This window comes from Filicampus tigris, chromosome 3, assembly GCF_054856515.1.
Source record: "Filicampus tigris isolate MCC_2025a chromosome 3, RoL_Ftig_1.0, whole genome shotgun sequence".
In the NCBI taxonomy this organism is placed as follows: domain Eukaryota; kingdom Metazoa; phylum Chordata; class Actinopteri; order Syngnathiformes; family Syngnathidae; genus Filicampus; species Filicampus tigris.
The window spans coordinates 28,307,881-28,330,796 of record NC_141219.1 but is presented as its reverse complement, the minus strand read 5'-3'; the positions used below and the strand labels follow the sequence as shown (position 1 = coordinate 28,330,796).

The following is a 22,916-nucleotide window of genomic DNA, read 5'->3' as shown; positions in this document are numbered from 1 at the left end:
CTTATTTACGTTTTTTAATGTTCTAATGTTCTTAGAATAGAGTGTGTCCGGCTTATATAACGGTGCGACTTGTGGCCCGGAAAATACGGCCTGTGTACAGAAAACTGCTGCTTGGGTATCGTCACCGCTGAACATGGAAGGGCTGCAGGCACAGATGGGCCACCTCGAGACACTGGAATTTCACGCGCCACCTTCCTTCTATCTACAGTTTATTGCAATGAATAGAAGCTACGTACTGTGTATGTCAAATTTTTAAGGAGAGCGTAACGATATTTCCACCACCAGACCAGAAATATGTCACAAAATTAGGCAACGGACATAACTACATACTATTTACTTATCTAAAAATAATTGTGGAAATAAGATTGTGATCTCTCCTAAAATGGCGGGAGTTACGTTCCAGACCACAGCTGCAATAAGTGAAATCCATGGTATAGAAATACGGCAATACCCTATAAAAAATACTCCCTAGGCATGATTTTATAGAATTTACGGTACTTAATTATTTTTAAGGACTTTAGACGATACAAACACATTCAAAAATACTTACTATATTGACAATACAATCAAGTGTACCAATCCCTGCATGTGATATAAAAAAACATTTTTTCCGAAACAATCAAACAAACTTATCATTTGACAGTACGCACATCAATGACCATGCCCAAAGATGTAGATTAGAAAATGAACCTACAGATGTCACTTTCTACGTGCGAAGTGCAAATGAAGAGAACTTTACATTCAATAATGTTCAGCAAAAACAAGGCTGATCTGAAATGCTTCCTGCTATCATTCCTTTCCTTTAAAATTTACTGTCAAACAAAATAGTTTGCTGCTATTTAGTGGTCAACAGTGGAATTTCACCCAAAATAAATGAGAGGATTTTCTGAACTTTACCAGTGGTTTGCATCTAGTTTAATCCCTCTATACAGTATTTACATTCATCAAGACATTGTGATTGTGGTGTTGGACAATAATATGCAGAATGCCTATCTTCTCCAGAGTATTGTTTACTTCTGTTGATGTGGAGTGTTTAATCTCATTCATCGAGGAAAACACTCCCCTTCACTTACAGTACTTTAGTTATCTGTACTCTGAGTTACTGTGAAATGCAAATCAAGACTTTCTGAATGCAAGAGAATAGAATCGATCAGATGGTGATTCGCACTGATGCTGTTACATTTAAAAATAATATCAATCTAAAATAATAACTCTGGCTTTTTAAATTAAAAAACTATCACGTTTTGTTTGAGCAAATAAACAGAGAACATTTTAACACATCTATATTAAACTGCAGCAAATAAGAAACCGGTAGTAAGATTATTAGTTTTTCATTTGAGGTGAATTGCAAACCGATCGTCAGGATCAATAGTTATCAGAAATGATCATAAATCAGAGCCCAAATCAATGCTTTTAAGAAGATGACTCAGACACTTTTGACTGATATTAAATTGAATACCAAATATCTGATCAGAAGAGAATCTTGCACAGTTGTTAGCCCAATATACATTTTCAGACATTGCATTATACTGATAAATTGATTGTATTGACACCCTTAAACTACTGATGTAATGACTTTTATGCATTTTAGATAAAAACATTTGCATGCATTGCGTTTGTACACGATGAACTGGATGAAAACATTGCATCATCTTTTTTCTCATGAACAATAAAGATTCCTTTCACCCTTTGTGTCTTTTTTTTCTTCAATAATTATCATCAAAACAACATTTGTTGTTTTCAACTGTTTTCCGGGGCAGATGGACTGTTTCAAAGATCTTATTCAAACTGTGAGGCTGGCAGCCTTTCTTATTCCAACCAAAAAAAAAAAAAAGAAACATTGAAAGGTCCAGCAATCATTTTGTTCTTTTTCTCTCCCACTTCTTCTTTAGCTCCAACCTGCACAGCCTGCTGGTCTGTCAAAAACATGAATCAAATGGACTGAAACACACTGGCGGTCTCCTTTGAAGAGCACATAAGTCCTGGAATTTGCCTACATTTGTTTATGATCATAACCCAGACCCATCCCTGGACCTCAGACCTAAGGGGGGGGTCAAATGAAATGCATGAGGGACCCCCAATTATTATCAATTCACTACAGACAGCACTTACTTTGCTCCATATATTTGATCCTACCATTCTCTATGCTGCATGAACATAGACATTTTTTTAATTTACAGTACATATACAAAAACGCCATCTTGAGTACACCAATGCCGTACTGGATGTGACAAAGTGAAGCAATTTGTGAATGTGCCTTGTTCACTTGCGTCTTGGAGACGTATTAAGATAGAACTCAGTGGATTAATACCGAACCATTGATTTTGATTGTTTTACTCAATTTTACAAATATTACCTGGCGATTTTATGGCTAATATGCTGGCCACATCCACTATGGCAGATGTGCTGGCATATCGCTTCGATTGGCCCAGCCGCTTCAACGGGTGTCTGCAGCAGGAATAAAAAGTGAAAAAAGAGAAGAAAATCGATTTATATTTTAGATGTGAAAGGTGCTTTCTTTTGGTTTCTTTTATGAAACAGGTTCAAATGGCTCTTTAGTTGCTGACCCCAAATGTAAAAAGTCCCTCCTCACGTGCCATACTGTGTGTCCAGGGAAAATCGAAACGCATAATGTATGAAAACTAAACGTTGCCTGAAATTGACATATCTACTTATGCGCACATCAATTTCTGAAAATATTAGAACGATCACTTAAGTATTACTGATTTTATGGCCATAGTGTTTTTCCCACTCCGTAGATGCGCTCACTACAGAAGCCTATGTTTCCTAAAAGGGAAGTCAATCTTAAAATGGAAAATATTTTTCGAGTTTGACGTGAACCTTTTTCTATTCTTATGTTGAGTTTTAGACTGTCCCATGTGCTATTAGTCTACTGTTAGTAGAGGGGTCAAATCCATGTCCCCAAAGTAAAAACCCTGGCACAGTTTGCTTTTACTCACAATAAACAGCTTCTACTCAAAATACAAGTAAACAAGCTAAAGCCAACTGTGGCAAGGTTTTTACTTTCTGGACCTAGATTTGATATCTCTGACCGCTGGAGTCCTCGCGTCTCGTTATTTACAAATACAGTGATCCCTCCTCGCTACTTCACTCTTCGACTTTCGCGCCATCAATGCATCGCATATTTTTCAGAAGGATTCATAACAAATTAAAAATGTACCACCAAAGCCAGATCGGCAGCTATATTGCAGAAAGACGCATTGTTTCAGAGGTAGAGTTGATTCGGAGGCTTTGTACATACCCGCAGGTAGGGCTGTTTGATTTTGCCTAATAAGAAAATCCCAATTATTTTCTCTCAAACCCGATTTTACGAACACGATTTCTTTGTAAAATAATGAAAAAAAAAAAGTATTTTGAATGTCTTTTATTTAAACTTCATTTTTCTTTCTCTGAACTCAAAATGCCAGTCAATTTAACTTAATACACACAGAACAATCCATTGGGATTAACAGCATTTTACTTATGCAATAGATTTCAGATCTGTTCTTAATTAAACCAATAATGAAAGAAGAAAGTGCATATACCATCTGAAACGAAATCATCAACATGAGAGAAGGTAGACAGTCAAGTTTGTAAGCCAAACAGTCTGTCAGCAAGTCATTTTGCCAACCAGCTAGTGACTAGCCTTTCACCTTTCTCCCTGGTCTTACTTAAACATAAATCAATGATTAGTGCAAAACTGTCACTCAATAATACAATGCACTGTCAAGCTAAAGTACGGATGCATATAGTCCGGCTGGACCAGAGGTCCGTTGTAGAGGAGAAAAAAAAGGGACGCCTTTCAGACGTTGACTTACTTGATCACGGGTTGTATTGTACATGCGGGGCACACACTACACTACAGATCTATATTTGTCGGATTTATTAACTAAACGCTCACTTGTCAATAGGCAAATAGCAGAATCGCCTGCAGATGTTGTCATTGTTTCGGACTGCGCGCTCGTGGGAGGAAGCGGAAATGCAGAGGAAACTAAGGTGGCTGAGATACACCAAAAATAACAAAATCGAACGTGCCGATTTGAACGTTTTTAACATCGTTTTATCCAGAAAATTCGGTTACGGTTCAAAATCGCTTAATCGAGCAGCCCTACCCACAGGCATGCTTAAAAGGAGCGTGATTGGCTCCCAGCGCTAGATCGACCAACGAGAGCACAAGTGAATTTATCCCGTGAGCTGATTGGCTGCGCATCATCGCAGCCTCTCGCTAGTCTCGTCCATGCTTACAAACGAACAGCACTTTTGAACAACGTCCTGTTCGGAAACTCAAAACGTTATGCAAATGTGCCGTTCATTTAGTCAGAGTCAAGCCGGATAAGAGGATAGTACAGTACAACAGCTGTGTTTACAAGTTGTGACCAGAGCGTGCTCTGCCTCCCGGCAAGGACGACGAGACATCGGCAAATAAAATGTGAAAGCGTTTGTTAGTTTTGTCTTAAGTTTGTCTAAAAACAGCTTACCTTAACTACAATCCCCCGTTGCATTTTATCCAAAGGTCCTTGTTGATGTTATTGTGCAAAGAAAAAGTTAAGGCATGATTACCTCCTGCCGCTGTGCTTCTTCTTCATTTTTAATAGAAGTAGAAGGAGTCAACGAAGAAGAAGCGGCAGCAACAGCAGCAGTGCCACTTTTGCTTTGCACAATGACGACGACAAGCTTTTAAAAGTGCAGGATTGTGCCTTTGGATAAAATGCACTACGGCATTCCAGTTAAGGTAAGTGAATTTTATGATCAAAATAAAAACTTTAACGTAGTTATTAGCGAACATTCCGTCGTATTCATCCGCTGCCGCGGTTGAAGCTCAGTTCCTCTCACAGGCTGCAGCCTGGTATTTTTTCTTCATTTTGCACTTTTTAAGTTACATTTTGTTTTGTAACAAGTATTACAAGGTTGGGAACCATGGCGGGGTGTTCGCAATGGCATAAAAGTAGGCTAATATTTCCTCTCTTGGCCAGCCGCCACTGATTAGCAGGTGTACATGCCTATGCCATGGCACCGTGTCAGACATTTTTGAAACTTGATGTAGTATGATTTGGACCACAAGCTGTTTCTCTTCTCATTATGATCATGATTCCAGAACATGAAAGACTTTTTAGCTTTTGTGTTGTGGCAAAGTCACATCTGGATTTTCTGTTCTTGAACATTACCATTAGTTTGCATCAATGTTTGAGGCTATATATACGGAACTAGCAAGATTTTGGAATGTGGGTGTCCAGGAACTTGTAAGAATTCAAGTAGTCATTACAAAACTATTAACAACATACAATTTACACACATAGCATTTACAACATGAGAACGTAATAGTTCAAAATATAAGACAATAACATACTGGATAAGAAATCAATTAAAAAAAAAAAATCACAAATAATAATTGAAAAACTTTAGGAAACAAAAGAGGCTTAAAGCTGAATGGCAAGTCCTTATTTTACAAACAGGAACTTTCTCCTCATACCAATGCATTATATTTTCTCACAACCGGTCTGATTGAAAGGGGCAGGTAGAGGTGTCTTGGCAGAAACGGCGTCAAATTCTTCCAACAGCTTTTTTGCCCACTCCGAATCGTTTTGGCAGCAAACCGGTTTATTACACACTGTTGTGACTCTGAAACACAAAATAGGCTCATTATTTGATGCAAGCAGCCTTCTAAACTCCACATGCATGCATGAAATGTAATTTCATTTTGATCAACTGTTGTCAATACAACTAACAGGCCTAGGCCTTAAAAATGTGAGACGATAATTATTAACAAAGAAAATAATTTCAGATGGGGATGTGAATACTTTGTATTAACAAGGCGTGTCTACGTTGTAACATCAAGTTAGTTATGGTACACTGCAAATACCAAAATAAGTTTTAAAAACCCATCTCAGACATAGTAATAAAGCTATCGGAGAGAGCTCTTACACCAAAATCATCACCAAAATCACAAATCACTGCAATGCTTTGAATTTCTGGTCGCAGTACCAAAGATTTTTAGGATCCTTTTTTTATGAAAGTCTTAGTGCAGAAGTTGAAAATCAGTGCATTTTGTCTTTAACATAGCTGAACTTAGCAAGTTAATTTTTGTTTTCCATAAACAAGCATTATATCGTCGCTATCCTGTGAAAAACACAATTTTGGGAACTTTTTTAATTTTCACTTTAATGCGATTTCTGTAATGCGGAAACATGATTCGGGTAAAAATAAGCAAATGAAAAAAAAATGGAGATAAGTGTTTTTCACATGACAGCAACGATATGGAAAAGTGTCTATATAGCTGCAGTCCTATTGGTGTCTCATCTTACTGTTGATTGAATGCTGTAAACCAACTGTACATTTTGTAAATATGTTCCTATTGAGCACATGCAAATGATCGTGTGATGAACAATCCACTTCCAAAAATGTCTGATACTTACATAATTGCATTGTGTTTGCACCCATCTGGTGTCCTCTCCACACGTTTGATCTTCGCCTTAGGGATTAGTATTTGTATGCTATTGAGACAACATCCTTCCTGGAACCCGACCTGCTGGCTGACTATTACTGCAATCACATGCACACTTGAAATAATCTCACTCGCTGCAAAATTCATTTAGAAGAGAAGAGAATCACAAACTGACCTGCAGACACACAGCAAATCAGCGTGAGGAGTGCGAGAGGGCTGAGTGTCTTCATAGTGACAGCTGCGCCTTTGATCGTCTGGATGTTCTGGTGTGGGTGACCTGCGCTGGCTTTCCTTTTTATGCAGCTGGTATTGCCCCCTTTTTTACAATGGCCTTTTTTAAGAAAGTGGCTGCGGTTTTCATCTGCACACACCATCTCTTTCCTTCTGCTTTGAGCTACTGAGAAAAGTACACAATTCCCCTTAGAGCGTTACAGAGAATAAAATGAAGGTTCCTGTCTTACGGACAGTCACAAAAAAGGAACCAGAAAGAAGCATTGTCAATTATGAAGCATAGTCGTTCTTGGTTATAGGATTCCTGGCACCCTCCTTCTCCAAGTTTTGAATTACACGACGTTCTTAATTGTCTTGCACTTTTGAGTTAGCGCTTTAATGAGAACACACGATGATATCGATGGCCCCGGCAATAAAGCCTGAAACCACGTAATGTCTGTTGCAGAGATGCTTTGACATGAACTTAAATTGGTGGCTGTGTTTGATGTACCCCGCCACCATCGCGGTCCCACAATTTCAATTTTTTGGAGTAGTTAATAACTATTTTGGTCTTACTCTCCTTTATATTGGATGCACTGTAATTCAATTCATTGAGCACTAATTTCCTGCACGCTGATTTAGTTTGCGACAGCGTATTTGAGCACAGCCCACCCCACATTACAAATATGCCGGGGTTAATTCAACACCTGTGGTGTTAATTTTAAAACTAGCAAAGTGTTTATATCCACATCTACCCGGTGTTGAAGTAACATTTAGATAAATGTTAAATGTCCAATACCCAATTGTGTGTCACAGCAGCAAAATGTGGTGTTGACAGTGCGCTAATAATGACACTATTGAGTGTTTAAATGAACACTATTGAGTCTTCATGCCAACACTATACAGGGTGAGGAAAAAAAATGTCACACTACCTTAAATAAAACACATTACAAGATTTCAATTAAAAACCTTTTTTTAAATCAAATCCATTTGAGACAGCTCATATGAAACAACAGTAGAGCAAAATGTATGTGCTTTCATCATTATCATGTGAAAACTGCCCATCATGATGCCAATAATAAAATCAGCTCAGATACACCAATAATAGTGAAGTAATCCTCCTTGATTCAAAATGCATTCAGGTAATCACCAAACCCCTTGGTAGCAAAATGTATGGTCAAAAGAAATGGCTTATTGTCATAAAGATGTTACCCAAACATTTTTTTTTTCAAGAATATGTTCTATGCAGGCCCACTAGTTGAAACAAGGCATTCTGATTAATATTGTGTTTGTGGAACAAGAGTTAATCCACCCACTTTAGCCTTATCAGGGGGCAGCCATTTTGTCACTTCTGTTGACTGAAAATGACACCACAGTTGCTCAGTGCTCAGGTAATGACTAATCAACACAACCATCTTCTTCTCGTGACGGCAAAGATATGTTGCTTTTGGTTGACGCAGTAGCCTACGTAGATTACTAATGGTGTAAAACGTTCATTAAATCATTTGTGTCCAGATAAACTTGTATTGCTATACGTCGAAGAAGCCTTTCAAGCTATCTTAGCTTGTTAGCTGCTTACCAAAAGCTGGGCATTTTACAAAACATTTGCGCTCCGTTCATCATTTTGCGCCTACTGCCGAGGTACACTTCCGCCGTCCGTTTATCCGCCATTTTGTCCGGCCTGTCCATCATTTTAAACGAGCTTCCATCGGCGTTTCCGACTACCAACTTTGGCAACGCATTAATGTTGAATGGCAATGCAAACTAAAACTTCACCCGTATGCAAACAGGTAAGCATCACGTCTGCCTCAAATTTACAATCATAGGCTAATCTTTTATAACCCACTGCACATGAAAGAGAAAAAAATATGTGATATAAAGTGATCAGAGCAAGTCCTTGTATGTTTTGATGGTGAAAGGTGGTCACCTCGAAGATTTTATATCCATTGCGCTCATCTTCTTTCACACAACTGCTAACCCTAACCCCCGGTTTACAATCACCAGAAAGATTTCTTATTTCTAGCATAAACTGCACAGGTGTTTACCACTGCTGTGACTTGTGAACATAAAAGGGACTTAGCAACTATTTTGCCTCTGTTGTCTCACTCACCTGACTGTGTGCCCTCGACCGCTTGCCCTCAAACATGGACGCCTTTGCGCACTGCGCATGAATGTGACATCAGAGTAGAAGCGTCTATAACAAGGGTGTCAAAACGTTTTCCTCGGAGGGCTGCATCCAGAAAAAATAGAAGGTAGGAAGATATGGCTGCATAATATATCGAAAAAATATCGATATCGCGACAATGGCCTATGGAATATGCATATTGCAAAAACATGCAATCATTTTCTTATGGAATTGTGTTTATCTGAATTTGACCAGTCAGATGCAAATTTCAACTTAAATGTGCATCGCCACCCAATAATTGGACATCATCTAGGGGAGTTACAATCAATTAGCTAAGAACACATTAAACTTGCTTATTTTGCCGCATGAAAAAAATGTACTTCTTTCATTAGGTAATAAATAATTAGGTACACGTTAAATATCACACTATTAATATTGCGATAGTCAATATCCACTTGACATATCCCATGTTTTTCCAATATCGTGCAGCCCTAAAGGAAATGCCAGTTTGATTTAAAAAAAAAAAGAAACTTATTAAACATGCTAAAATCAATCAATCAATCAATTAGTCAATCAATTAATCAATAAGTCAAATAAACAAATACAAATTGTTTATATAAAGTTATTTTCAAAACTGCTATGTGGCTTCCTATTAAAGGTTTAAGGCAAATTATTATTTTTTTAAGTTTTGGGGTGACCCGTGGACTTGGATCCCACTACAATGGATCCGCTCCGCCACTGACCAGCAGCTGAATCCCATCTCCACATTCAGAACCAAACCAAGAGCAATCTAGTAAGATGACCATCAGATGAGATAATGAGGATAATTTATGTGCTTTGCTCAGCAATTGGACTGAATTGGTCCCTCAGAAACTGTCTTAAAGATATTCTACTACTATTTTAGCTGTAAATGTATTTTTGTCCTTGCATATCTACCAAAGCTTTATTAATAGCAGCATGGTAGTAGTCCCCATCAGTCATGCACCCTCACTTTTTCAACAGCCACACTTCTAATACTGCTCACTAGCATTGTGGGCCATGTCAAATGTTATATTTAGTATATGCCACGGGTCGCTAAATTAAAAGGTGGGTGGGCCAGAAATGGGCCCTAGGCCGTAGTTTGGACACCGTTGGGCTATACTGCGCACCCCTACCTCATAGGCGATTTTATTACTGAGTGGTGTTAATGCACCACTGACATTTTGTTTTTAACACCGCCCTTGAACTAACACTGAGAATATGTTTACCTTCAATCTTTAAATGACCGGTCTTTTGAAAAATGTATTTCTCTACATTTTCCCAGAACTAGATATTACTGGGGCAATCACATAAAAGATGAGTTGTACTTTCTTGATCAACCTCACAAAATCTGCATCTATCATCAAACTCAACAAATCTCGAGACATATTGTCATAATCATCGTGGAGTAGGACCTAAACGCTTGAGGCAAAAACAAAGTGCAATATTTCAGTATTTAATGAAAGAAAAACAAAAAGGCAAGCAAGGCACTGTGACATCAAAAATGTTGAAGTCCAAAAACAACAAGGATCGAAGGACCAAACAAATGCTCGGTGTTGTGTAGTGGCTGACTAACTTAATACATCTCACGTTGTTGGTTCAAGCTTTCTTTACTGGCACTCACAAAGTACAAACACTTCTGTTTTTGTACATCTTCTTCACTCCCATTTCTAACACCTTCACATTGTATGTAGCATGTGAATTCGCCCTCTACAGGGGAACCTTGTAAACTGCAGCGGTTTGCAATACTTTCACTCTCAATATACCACATTTACCCCATCTTTAAGCAAAAACATGCCAGTGGTTAGTTAAACAATTTTACAACCAGCATATGTCAAATTAAATATATTGCAACAATAAACCAATAAGTAATACCCGTAAATTGTGAACGGTATACTTTTAGGCGAACAGGAGTACGTCTCTCTCTTAGACCGTCTCAATTCTGGCTCAGTGGGTAAGACCCACCTGTGCCTCTGGAACAGGTGGGATCTCTAACACCCTCTCCGCACTGCACTAGAGCTCAGTTCTAACATTTGGGGTTTGTTCATCTTCGGCAATGTAACATTGGAGGTGACATCTGGAAACCCTAAGCTGTAGTCTGGCTCTGACCTGATCTACATGCCTTTTAATAACTTGACCAGTACCCACACTAACAGTATACGAAAAGGGTCCTGAACAGTCTTGGATAGCACCAGGAATCCATTTCGGTCCATAGGAATAGTTCCTGACGGGAACATCATCTCCTGATGTAAATCCTCTCTGTGTGTCATGGTTTTCTTTCTGTTTCTGTTGCTTTTGTTCCACTTTGGTTTTCACGTGCGGAACAACCAAGCCCAGGGCCGACCTTAGTCCGTGTGACATCATGAGTTGGGCAGGTGACGAGCCTGTCGTTGCGTGAGGTGTGATCCGTTAGCTAAACAAGAATCTAGACAACTTTGTTTGCGTTGTCCCTTCTTTCATCTTTTTCATCCCCTCCCTGAAGGTTTGAACTGCTCTTTCTGCGAGTACATTTGAGGATGGGTGAAATTGAATGCCATTCTGCTTCACAAACGCTTTGAACTCTGCACTTGTGAAGCAAGTCCCATTGTCCGAAACAAGCATATTTTGTAATCCAAAATAAGCTTTGTCTGAGTCTTTCAATTGTGACTTGGGAGGTGCATTTTTTTGTCGGGTTAATATCCAGCCACTTTGAATGTGCATCCACGACCACAAGAAACATTTCTCCTAAGAACGGTCCCGCGTAATCCACATGAATTCTTGACCGTGGCGATTCAGGCCAATCCCTTTGGTGTAAAGATGCAGCCTGACATTCAGGACACACCTGAACAGTTCTTTCAACATCTTGATCCATCCCTGGCCACCACATATATGATCTGGCAAATACTTTTGTTTAAGTCATTCCTGTATGAGTTTGATGTAAGAGTTTGAGCATCCTTTTTCTACATCTTGTAGGGATTACGACGCGTGCTCCCCAGAGAACGCATCCATCTCTCACACTGTGCTCCATTTTCCTTTGGTGGAAAGCTCGAAGATTTGGATTAATTCCAGATGGCCGCCCTTTAAGGAGATATTCATGTCCTTGTGACAAAACAGCATCTTTTGCGGTCCAGCTCTTATTCTGATTAGCATTTATCAGTGTCTCGTCCAACATGTCCATCATTAGGACTTGCTCAGTTCCCATTTCTCTCCTGAACTTGACAGGGACTGGCAATCTGCTCAATGCGTCAGCGTTTGTTTGGCGCTCGCCTGATTTGTAGACCATGTTATATTCGTATGCACTGAGTTTCACAGCCCATCTTTGTATTCGTGGTGATCCCATTTGGGGAATTGTTTTCTTTTCATTGAACAAATAGATCAGCGATTTGTGATCTGTGTAAATGCCGAAGTTGCGTCCAAACGAATATTTGTGAAATTTTTCAATCCCAAATATGACTGCAAGTCCTTCTTTGTCCAACTGTGAGTATCTTGTCTCAGCAGGTTGTACAGTGCGGGACACAAATCCAATTGGTCTCCCACTTCCATCCTACACCATAAGGTAAAGCATCACATGACAAAACTAGATCTCGGTCTGCTGAGTAGGGGACAAGAACATCCAATGTTTTTAGCAAGTCCTTGGCATTCTGGAATGTCTCTTCTTGTTCCTTATTCCATTTCCACCGAACAGCATGTCTCAACAGTTCATGTAATGGTGCCAACCGGGTGGCCATGTTGGGAAGGAACTTGTAGTAATTTAACAATCCCAAAAATGATTTGAGCTCGGTAACATTTGTTGGGGCTGGAGCCCCTTGGATGGCTTCGACCTTTCTAGCCACTGGGTGGAGTCCTTGTGCTTCGACTCTATAGCCAAGGTACTCAACTTCATCCTGAAGGACGGTGCATTTATTCCTCCTGAGGCATAGTACAGCCTCTTTCAGTGTTTTTAACACACTGTTCAAGTTCTTAATATGATGAACTTTATCCACACCACTGACCAAAATGTCATTCAGATACAATGCGACCATAGGAATTCCACTGAGGAGACTTTCCATCGTTCTCTGAAATATGGCCGGAGCGGAGGCCACACCGAACGGTAGTCTGTTGTCGGTGAATAATCCTCTGTGTGTGTTCACTGTGAGGTATTTCTTGGAGTCTTCATCCATGAGTATTTGCTGATAAGCATGATTCATGTCTAACTTGGTGATTATATCCTCTTTAAGTAACCTGTCAATTTTCTCATCCACTTCTGGTCTCATGGCGTAAGGAATAGATAGACCTTGGACGGAAGAAGCATGGGACAGCATTTTCTTTCACATGAATGGTGGCTTTGGTGCCCTTTCATGTGTCCAGCTCCTCTTCGAAAATTTCCTCATGTTTGCACAAATCTTCTTGTAATGCCTCATTTGCTCCTTGTGTGCCTCCCTTAGAATGGATATGATGTATCCGACGTGCATTGTGTATGGCTTTTATCTCATTCCAGTTCAGAAAAATGTCTTCTAGCCCAGTGTTTTTCAAACTTTTTTGAGTCAAGGCACATTTATTTCGTTGAAAAAATACCGCGGCACACCACCATCTGAAATTTTGAAAAAAATAAGCTTATTTTAACAATATAAGTGTTACATTGTTTATATATGCATTTTTTAACATTGAAGAATGATACCCCTGGTCTAAAACATGCAGGAAAGTGGCCTTTGAGGACCGGAGTTTCAGACCCCTGATCTAAAATGAAGGAAATATAATTTTTTTTGAAATGAAAAAAACTAGCAAACATTCCGGAAACAGATAACCGTTTTCAATGTGACGCAACACCAGTGTTAACCACTGCAGCGATGTGTGATGCGTGAGAAAAACATGAGTAACTCTTATGTTTGAATCATTCATTCATTCAAGATTGAAAGGAAGATATGGTCTGAGTTTATATCAAGCGTAGGGAACTCCGGTTACTCGAGAGCCATATCCTGCCTGTTTTGGATCTCTCTCGACTACAACACACCTGATTCAAATGATCATCTCATCAGCATGTTCGGTAGAAGTCTGAAACGATCCTGATCATTTGAGTCAGGTGTGTTGTAGTAGGGAGGGATGCAAAACAGGCAGGGTATGGCTCTCGAGGAACCGGAGTTCCCTACCTCTGGTTTATATGATACTGACAGATGTTAGTTATAAATGCAATTCATTCTCACAAATGAGAACTCTCTCCTTATGAATTCTCATTTATTCCCTTAATTTGTGGAATCATAAATCATAAATGTAACTTTTCTACATTCCCCTTTTAATCCAATCAAAAAACAGTAAATATTATATTACAGGTTTTATGATGAATAAGATTAAATGCTAAATTTTCTTAATCTTTGTATGGTGGTCGCGGGTCTGTAGGACCTGCATTCAGTTTTTGTTAAAAATAAAAATGACCCAAGGCATATCAGAGACCTCCTCATGATGATAACAAAAAGTTATGGGATTTTCCTTTTTCTTTTTTAAATTACATTTTATTTTTAATAAAGTAGTAGGACATTAATTCATCAATGTGGTCTAAAAAAGGTAAAAGGGGAAATATTAACAATGCGTTGCTGTTCATATGACTTGCAAAACATCTGTTGAGTATTTGATTGTGTTGTTTTGAAAACCCAAAACTCTAGCGGGTCCACCAGACCAATTAACACTGGCTGAGTAACAAAAATACAAACACCATGAGCGCATTCAGGAGAGCTCGAAAACATTTCTTTATTATTTTTTCTTACCCTCATTGTTCATAGAGTATTGTCCCAATAAAAGGTTCAATATAAAAAGCAACTCATGATTGATGTATGACACTGTGTTTCCCTTCTGAATAAAAACTGAAGACCCTGAAAATATTCAAATGCACCATGTTCCTTAAAGCGGAAGTCAACCCAAACATATTCTTTTCAAGAATATGTTCCCAGCAGGCCCACTAGTTGAAACACGGCATTCTGATTAATTTTACGTTTGTGGAATATGAGTTAAGCAGCAAAATGCACTCGTTTTTAGCCATCACTGGGGGCGGCCATTTTGTATTCTGTCGACTGAAAATGATATCACAACTGCTCACAACGATCAATCACGGCTTACCTGTTTTCTGAATCTTAGCTGTGATTGGTCATTTTCAGTCGACAGAAGACAAAATGGCCGCCCCCGGAGATGGCTAAAAACGAGTGGGTGGATTGAGACTTCTTCCACAAAGGCAATATTAATCAGAATGCCCTGTTTCAACTAGTGGGCATAGAACATATTCGTGTAAAAAAATTTGCGTTGACTTCCCCTTTAAATCTTTCACAGAATTTTAGATGTGAGAAGTCCTATCAGTTACCAAGTAGAGAATGTTAATGAGAAGTGCACACAAAGGAAACGAAAATGGGGAAGAGAAAACTACTGTGAGACAATTTTATGAAGCAATTGTAGTAGCTAAATCAATCCATTAATTTCCTATAGCTATAGCCTGACGTTTTAGCTCATGAGGGTCGTGGGTAACTGGAGCATATCCTGGCTGACAAGAAGCGGGATACACTCTGGAATGGTCATCAGTGAGGTGGCGAACGCAAATAAAAGTTGCAGCGTCCTCGTAACTGTCAGCTATCCTCACATGGCTGTCATTTCATTTTCAGTTCCTGAAAACCACATTTTCTCTTCAATAATTGCACTTTCATATCTAGCATGCAAAGCTGATGCAATATCAGCCAAGAACATACAGGTAGTTGGCTAGTCCTCCTTCGAAAGCTTGATTACATGACGGAACGACTAGGCCACTTAAATATATATCACAATAAATAAACACTCCATGATCTTCTGGACCTTTGCTTGAAGAAAATTCTCCATCTGGTATCCCCCTGAATACCCGGTCTCCTGCCTTAGGGCTCCACCAGTCACCTGAACCAACCTGTTTGACCCAACGCGTAAGTTGGTGGCGCATAACTGCTATTATCCAACAACAAAGTTGTGGTTGGTTAAAATGCAGAGTGGCTGGTAACTCTTGGAAACCACGAGCCACAGTGGCTGTTGAGGGAAAAAAAGGAAATGTCATGCATGGTTTGTAACTGTGTTTAATGTGGTATTTTGTTCAGACCAAATGTATACAGTGTCATGTTTTGCCTGTGTTGTTTTTTTTTTTTTTTTTGGTTTTGTTTTCTTAGTTTTTCTGTCTGTCTCATCAGTGATTATTGTGACCACCTGTGTGCATTCCACTCTAGTGTTAGCCAATCAGCTCCCTCCTACCATGTGTGTCTTGTCCAGGTGTTTCTCTAGTCAGTATGCTTGTATTTAAGTTCCTTGTTTTTGTTCAGTCCTTGTTGGGTCATTGTCAATGTCCATGCTGTCCTAGTCTGTCTATGAGTTAGTGGAGTGAAGTCTCATTGGTACGATTATGTTTTGTCTTGTTCATGTGAAGCTTAACTTCCCCGCTCACGCCGATCTTCGCTAATCTGGTCAAGTCCTGCCACGCTGCTCCAGTCACGTCGACCATGCCGCTTCTGTCACACACATTAAACTCACCTGAATCCTCCTACTGTCTCGCCCTGCTGTTTTTTGGTCCCCCACGCCACTTCTCGGTCCCCGATCGTGACAATCAACTCAGAGTCTGTCTGCCTGCGCCTCTATCAAATTCACTGAAATTGCATTACAGGACCTGCAACCACAACTTAGACCTGCTTTAGACCAGCTGGTCCAAATTGTAGTTTGCTTTCTGTCACCAAATTGTCAGGTGCGCCGGGGATGTGCAACGTCTTTATTTGCTTCCACAATTATTGTGTGGACCGTGAACGTTGGAGAAAGTGGATAAAAGGAGTGAAGAGAGTGAGACTGAACGGTTCGAAATGGAAGCTAACCAAGACCGCAGTGCTGTGTGGCGAGCACTTAAGTGGTAAGACTCGTTCTGGAGTGTGATCACACTTTTGTCTCCGCAGGCAGTTTGTATTGGTTGTCAAATGACATTTCATCACATTTTGAAATCAAAATAATCCTCACAAATCAAATGGCAACAACCCAAAGTTCAATGCTTTTCAATGAATGGAGACGTTGTTTCCACCGACCTGACCGCCATCTTGACTTGTGACGTCATTTTGACGTAAACTGGGATTTATCCATACGGCCAGCGAGGCGCAACACAGTCTACTAAACACCAAAGCATGCTCAAGTAGACTAACCCCAATACAAAAATGAAGATGCTCCAGATTTTACGCCAAGCGCAAGTGCGCCTACCTACAATAGGGCCCCTTAAATCATCCTGTATTTGTTGAACATTGGTGTCACGACACCGTCATGTGTGTATTCTGATGCATTTCATTGGCTTACAGACCAATAATTGGTTAAAAAAAAAAAGACGTATCTGCTTTCCTGGCTGTAAAGGTAATACGCAACAGCGCTCACGACTCCAGTGGTAGTTACGTGAGGATTCTGCCCGACAGCGACAGAAATTATCAGAAAATATCCAAAATTAACTGGTCTGCCACCTGGGTTGTCCAAGCATATTTTTGGGAGGAGGGGGGTAGTGCCCCTGCGCCCCCCCCAGCTCCATCAGTGCGGACATTTTATCACAATTATTCTGTTCTTGCACATGTCCACTTCCAACTGTCATTTTTTTGTGTGCAATGTTTTGTTCCAAGCTGGGTTTGAACTCCTTGTGTTGTTAGAGCAGAAGTCAACCCAAACATTTTTTTTCAAGAATATGTTCCCAGCAGGCCCACTAGTTGAAACACGGCTTTCTGTATGATTTTCCGTTTGTGGAATATAAATTAAGCAGCAAAATACACTTGTTTTTAGCCATCTCCGGGGGCGGCCATTTTGTCTTGTCGACTGAAAATGACATCACAACTGCTCACAATGACCAATCACGGCTGACCTGTTTTCCGAATCTGAGCCGTGATTGGTCATTGTGAGCAGTTGCGATGTCATTTTCGGTCGACAGAGGACAAAATGGCCACCCTGAGAGATGGCTAAAAACAAGCGGATTAAGATTTATTCCACAAACGCAGTATTTATCAGAATGCCCTTTTTCACCTAGTGGGCTTGCATTGAACATATCCTTGAAAGAAAAAATGTTTGGTTGACTTCCCTTTAAACTACACAAGGAACGAAGATAACAATACAATTATTAATCTTTGCCTCTTGTACTAGTTTAACTTTGTTCCTTTCTTCAGTTAGCGCCTTTGTCCCCCATTACTTCAAGGAAGGATTCAACTTCAAGGAAGCTTCCTACAAATAACTCCTGTGAGTAAAATAGAGTCACCCTCTTGCCACTACATTGCACTCACCTGTATGCTGTCATCTCAGGAACACGGCCCAACACTTTCGGATTACCGCTGCCATTAAAGGATTCTCCCACATATTCCTCATTTGCCAGTTAACAACTTTAAACTTTTGTAGTGCGGAGTCATGCATTTGGGTCCAAAACTGATCATGTGACAAGTTTTATTTAGCATTTTTATTGGTTAGGTCATCCAGCTACCTTACCTCCAAATAATTAAATTAAAATATTCCAATTTCATAAATATTGTCTTCAAAGACAAAAGCAAAACTAAATGCAAGTCATTCACACATAAGGAGTTGGGAACAAACTTCAAATCACATAAGAGAAGAAAATAAAAGCTACCATATTATAAACAACTAAGTATATGAATCTTGGACAGACAGGTGCAACATGGGCCCAAAAAAAAAAAAAAAAGACACTGGCACACTTTTTTGATTTATCCAGGCTGGTGAGCAGGTAGTCCATCATTCTGTGGTGTTTTCAATGGGTTTCCCAAGGCTTTCTCCGGGGGCCAAGTGAGGGCTATGATTAGATGTCAGCAGGTAAGGTCGGCTCACTATCATGGCTGCTTTACAAGCCGAATGTGTTTTCGCCGCTGTAAGCCACATATAAAAACCCATCTTCGTCTTTCTCCTTTTCATACAGCTGTCCCATTGTGATGCTGAAACATGAAATAGACACATAATCAATATCGTCAGCTCCTCTGCTACACACGTCTCTTAGCTTTAACAGTGGCAAGTACTCACCAAGGTGATTATAATTGATAAAAACTAATGAAATAACCAAAACTAAAATAAAAATAAAATGTAATGAAATTAAAAAAGAAAATGCTTTAAAAAAAAAAAACTAAAAATAACTGAAACTACATCTTGCATTAATAAAAGTATAATTACAGCAATAATGTCCTTTGTTTAAATCTTTGTCAATTAATATCATACATGAGCTGTTCATTTTAAATGTATTTATTTCAATATTGCTGTACGTCCATTCAGAAGGACGGTCCAACAATTGTAGTAGTAGTAGTAGTTTATTTTTATTACACAATACGTAGCAAACTTTTTATCTTACATTTCAATGAAAACAAAACTAAAACAAAGCATTAAAAAACTAATAAAAACTAACAACCCTGTTGGAAAAAACGAATTAAATCTAACTGAATTAAAAAAAAACAGTCAAAACAAAATAAAAAAAACAATAATAATGAAAAATCCCATACTACTATTATAACCCTGCTACATGCAAATGGCACTGTTCAAGCAGGGATTCAATTGTGAAAAAAATACAGACTTAATTTCCTGAAGTTCTATGGATCTGACTTGACTTTTGTGTTCATGCTGTCCCTAGTTTGCCAGCCTTGTGGTGTGACTGGTGTATTACATTTTTTAAAATTGACTTTTGCGGCACAAATTATTGTGCTCGACAGTTCTACTAACAACAAGTAATGGCACAAATGACCAACTGAACAAGTAAAATTGAATTCCAGCCATTCTGTTGTTCTAAAGTGTTAATTTATAATAAAAATACCCATGCCTTTGTTGTTCACTATGTTGTTGTTGTATAAAGATGAAATGGAACAATGTTTTACACACTCTATGCTCTTCGTCTCTCACTGGTAGACGCCACGCCACTCAAGTTGTAATGCTGAGCCCTTGGTCATCATAGTAAAATAGGAATGACTAAAATGTGACTACAACTAATAAGCATTTTTACCCAAAACACTACGGCTAAATCTAAAATGCCTGTCAAAAACAACACTGTCTCTGTTGAATAAACCCTCATGCAAAAAACTGCTAATATCATACAGATTTCTTATTCAAATATAATTTTACAAAGCACAAATTCTGTGTGAATTTCCCAAGTTTTTCTGATATGTATACTTTGAGTATTCAATTTATTTTGCTACCGTTTTACTTTTTGCTCGTACTTTTGAAAACCGTTTGCCAGAAAAAGACTTGTTACTTTTTTTTTTTTAACCTTTTCGGATGATGACATGATGTAATCTAGACATATATAGAGACAGTCAACTACAGTTGAGTTCTTGACCAATTTCATTGATATCTTGAGGATTTACAAGGGGGACCATGAACCAGAGAGCATTAACGACGATGGCATAACAGATTCGGTGAAGTATTGTACATTTTTCTATTGTCATCATTAGCTAGTTTACCATCTTAATTGTTAATCAGTTCACGTTCACTACATTAGCAAAGCTTGTGGGAACGCATTCTTTTGATGGTAGCTAGATCTGCACACGTATCTGTATTTCTACTCAAGTTGAGCGTGACAGGTACTTTTGTTCCCTCAAATTAGACTGATCGTCCAGAGTCAAACCCAAGAAGAAACGGTGTGAAGAAGAGTTAGTGACATCTACTGGTAAACAAGGATATTGCAACAGCTAGAATTAGATGGATTCCAGTGGGATATACAATATGCCAGGGAAGCAATCATTGGCATAAAGCTCATGTTAATTTTAAGACAGCTAAGGAAGCAGTCACTGGCATAAGTGACATGTTAATTTTAAGAAAGCTATAGAAAAATGCTTGTCTGCTAGGTTTTTTCCTCAAGAAAAAATTGCCAGCTTTGTTGATACACAAGGCCTTTATTCTAATCATTGTATCTCAGCTGACGCCTTCGATTTATTTTTTACAGCAGACTACAAATACATTTCATTCAAATACCGCACAAGTATTTATATCTTCTTAAGTGAACAGTTTAGTTCACATCTGATGAATAAACAGTAGTAGTAAACTAGTTGGGTCCGAGATAGTAGATCTGTCAAATACTGTTGTTCTGACCTGGACTGGGGGACTGTCTTGTCCACAAACAGGAAGATGGCCTTCTCCGAGGGCAGCTGGATGCGCTTCCTGATGATCCACATGAATTGAGCCACTGTGATGTCAGAGGGGACCAGGTACTTTCTCTTGTCAATGTCCACTATCTGGGACCCAGACACTTTCTCCACAATCACCTAGCACACAGTAGTTAAACAGCCAGAGTTACAAAAAACAAGGCTTATTAAGAACAAAACAAAAAAACAGTTGAGGAAGACTTCACTTACCGGGACCCTGTCAGGGTACTTGTTGCGGATTTTGGCAGATTCTATGCATCGATGTTCTGCAGGATATCAAGTAATATTTGCGTTATTTTTAGAACTAAAGCACATACAAAAAATATCTTTAGTGTAGTTAAGTTTAGACTATAGATACTTAGCCGATGATTCAACAGACTCTGGTGATAGGGACAGTTTTGTACTTACTAATAAAATGGGTCAAAAGAGGCTACAAAATTATATATTGTTAAGGGGCCTTCTGGGTAATGTAGTCTTCATGCACTTACTTTAAAATAGCAACATCTTTTCTTTTATTAACAACACTCCTGTGCTCTGAACAAATTATTGTTTGTTGTTGTGATCGATGTAAGTGTGGAAATTGACCTCTTTCTGTTAACATACAATTGGGTTTGCCGATAAAAATAATCAATTGCCTCCCTTTTCAGCCGCCGATCAGTCAATTGTCACATCATTTAATAGTGACATCGCAACTATTTACGTAATTTTCAGAAGTTGTTATGCAAATTTCGTAAGGCCAGCCCCCTGTAGGCCTTTTACGAATCTGCCAAAACAACCGTCTCCTCCCAAGTAAAAAACGCTGCGCTCCAATTTCGAGTGGATGCACAAGGCTGACGGTTTTGATGTAGTCAATAGGCAAATCAAGCATTTGATAAGCATTTGCCAATCGTGCAGAATCGAAGGCTTAACAGTCTCGCGGCTCTTCGTGTCACCACCATTAGCCCAACAAGTGCAGTACTGTACTGAAATCGTCGTATGCGTTATGAACAAAGGCACGACGCTTTCCTCGCAAATACCAGCTCACGACAACATCATCCACTGGAGGAAGTATAACTATATGTACATTTTTGTGTGTGTGACAGTAGAATTTACGGTGTATGTCCTATTGAAGGGGTTAGCTAAAACCTCTAAGCCTCCCAAGATAGTCAAGCCATTTGAGGACAGGCCATCTGTGTAAACCTGCCGTCCTTTTTAACAGTTTGAAATAAATCATCCGACATAACGTCCAATCTCTACACACTATGGAATTTATTTTTCAATACTTCATCTGAATCGACATTTCAACCATATTCGCGTGCCTTTTGTCATATTAACAACACTTCCCTCCTCCCTTACCCAGAGAATGATCCTCTTTGAACATCCATTTCATGGTTGCCGTTTTCGGGCTCTCTCGGCTCGGCACAGATGATTATAAGAATCACTCAAGGTTAGATGTGAGTAAAATATCGTTCAAGGTCAGTATTGTTGAAAGTGCAAGTGGAAATAGACGTAAAGCAAGTCCACCGTCGTCTCTTTAAAATCAACACTTCAGCAAAACAACAAACAAGCACCGCCCCCACACTGTCTGCCAACCGGGAGCCTCCTTTATGATGACGCCATTGTTGGATTGTTGGATTCGGCTCTACTTTTTGGAGGAGGGCTGCGAATGGGCGAATATCGAAAGCGTAGTCATCAGTTAAGGAACTTAAAATGATTTTTTCCTATTGTAGTTACATTTTACATTCAACCCTACATATTTTTCATGTAAAAAACACGTTTGACATGAAATACGTTTGTCATAAGTCCCTACTTCTTTGGCCCCAAGCAACTTTCTTACGTCATCATTTTGTTGTCGTCAAATGCCCCTCTGATGATTTGTTGCTAAATAGAGAAGTTAAAAATGAACCATTATCGCCGCCACAGCTTCATTCAATGTACTTGTATTTTTGCATTAATATTGAGTAAATTTACCCGCAAAGAATCAACCAAAAGACCTAATTTGCTGCCATTCTCATTTATTTCAGAGAAGGAAGAATAGTGTAAATTTCAAAATAAGTTC

At 39.1% G+C, this 22,916-nt stretch overlaps 1 protein-coding gene and 2 long non-coding RNA genes across 4 annotated transcripts; 1 reads left to right on the top strand and 2 right to left on the bottom strand.

Moving 5' to 3' along the window:
- Positions 1-992: 992 nt before the first annotated feature.
- LOC147150518 (uncharacterized) lies at positions 993-6,768 on the bottom strand. 2 transcript variants are annotated; one of them, XR_015086286.1, is made up of 5 exons: positions 6,618-6,768; positions 6,414-6,540; positions 4,479-5,619; positions 2,357-2,448; positions 993-1,916 (listed from the first exon to the last, which is right to left on the bottom strand). It is a non-coding gene; the product is annotated as an uncharacterized LOC147150518 (long non-coding RNA). The 2 variants fall into 2 exon arrangements; XR_015086285.1 differs by lacking the exons at positions 993-1,916; positions 2,357-2,448 and having other exon boundaries at positions 3,371-5,619.
- Positions 4,444-16,287, top strand: LOC147150517 (uncharacterized). The gene is made up of 3 exons (XR_015086287.1): positions 4,444-4,732; positions 12,270-12,330; positions 16,174-16,287. It is a non-coding gene; the product is annotated as an uncharacterized LOC147150517 (long non-coding RNA).
- A 1,887-nt stretch (positions 16,288-18,174) lies between these two features.
- Positions 18,175-22,572, bottom strand: gabarapl2 (GABA(A) receptor-associated protein like 2). The gene is made up of 4 exons (XM_086026637.1): positions 22,214-22,572; positions 21,089-21,144; positions 20,826-20,998; positions 18,175-18,691 (listed from the first exon to the last, which is right to left on the bottom strand). Exons 1-4 carry the CDS (start codon positions 22,245-22,247, stop codon positions 18,601-18,603), a joined length of 354 nt encoding a protein of 117 aa, XP_085882763.1. The 5' UTR covers positions 22,248-22,572; the 3' UTR covers positions 18,175-18,600.
- Positions 22,573-22,916: the final 344 nt, after the last annotated feature.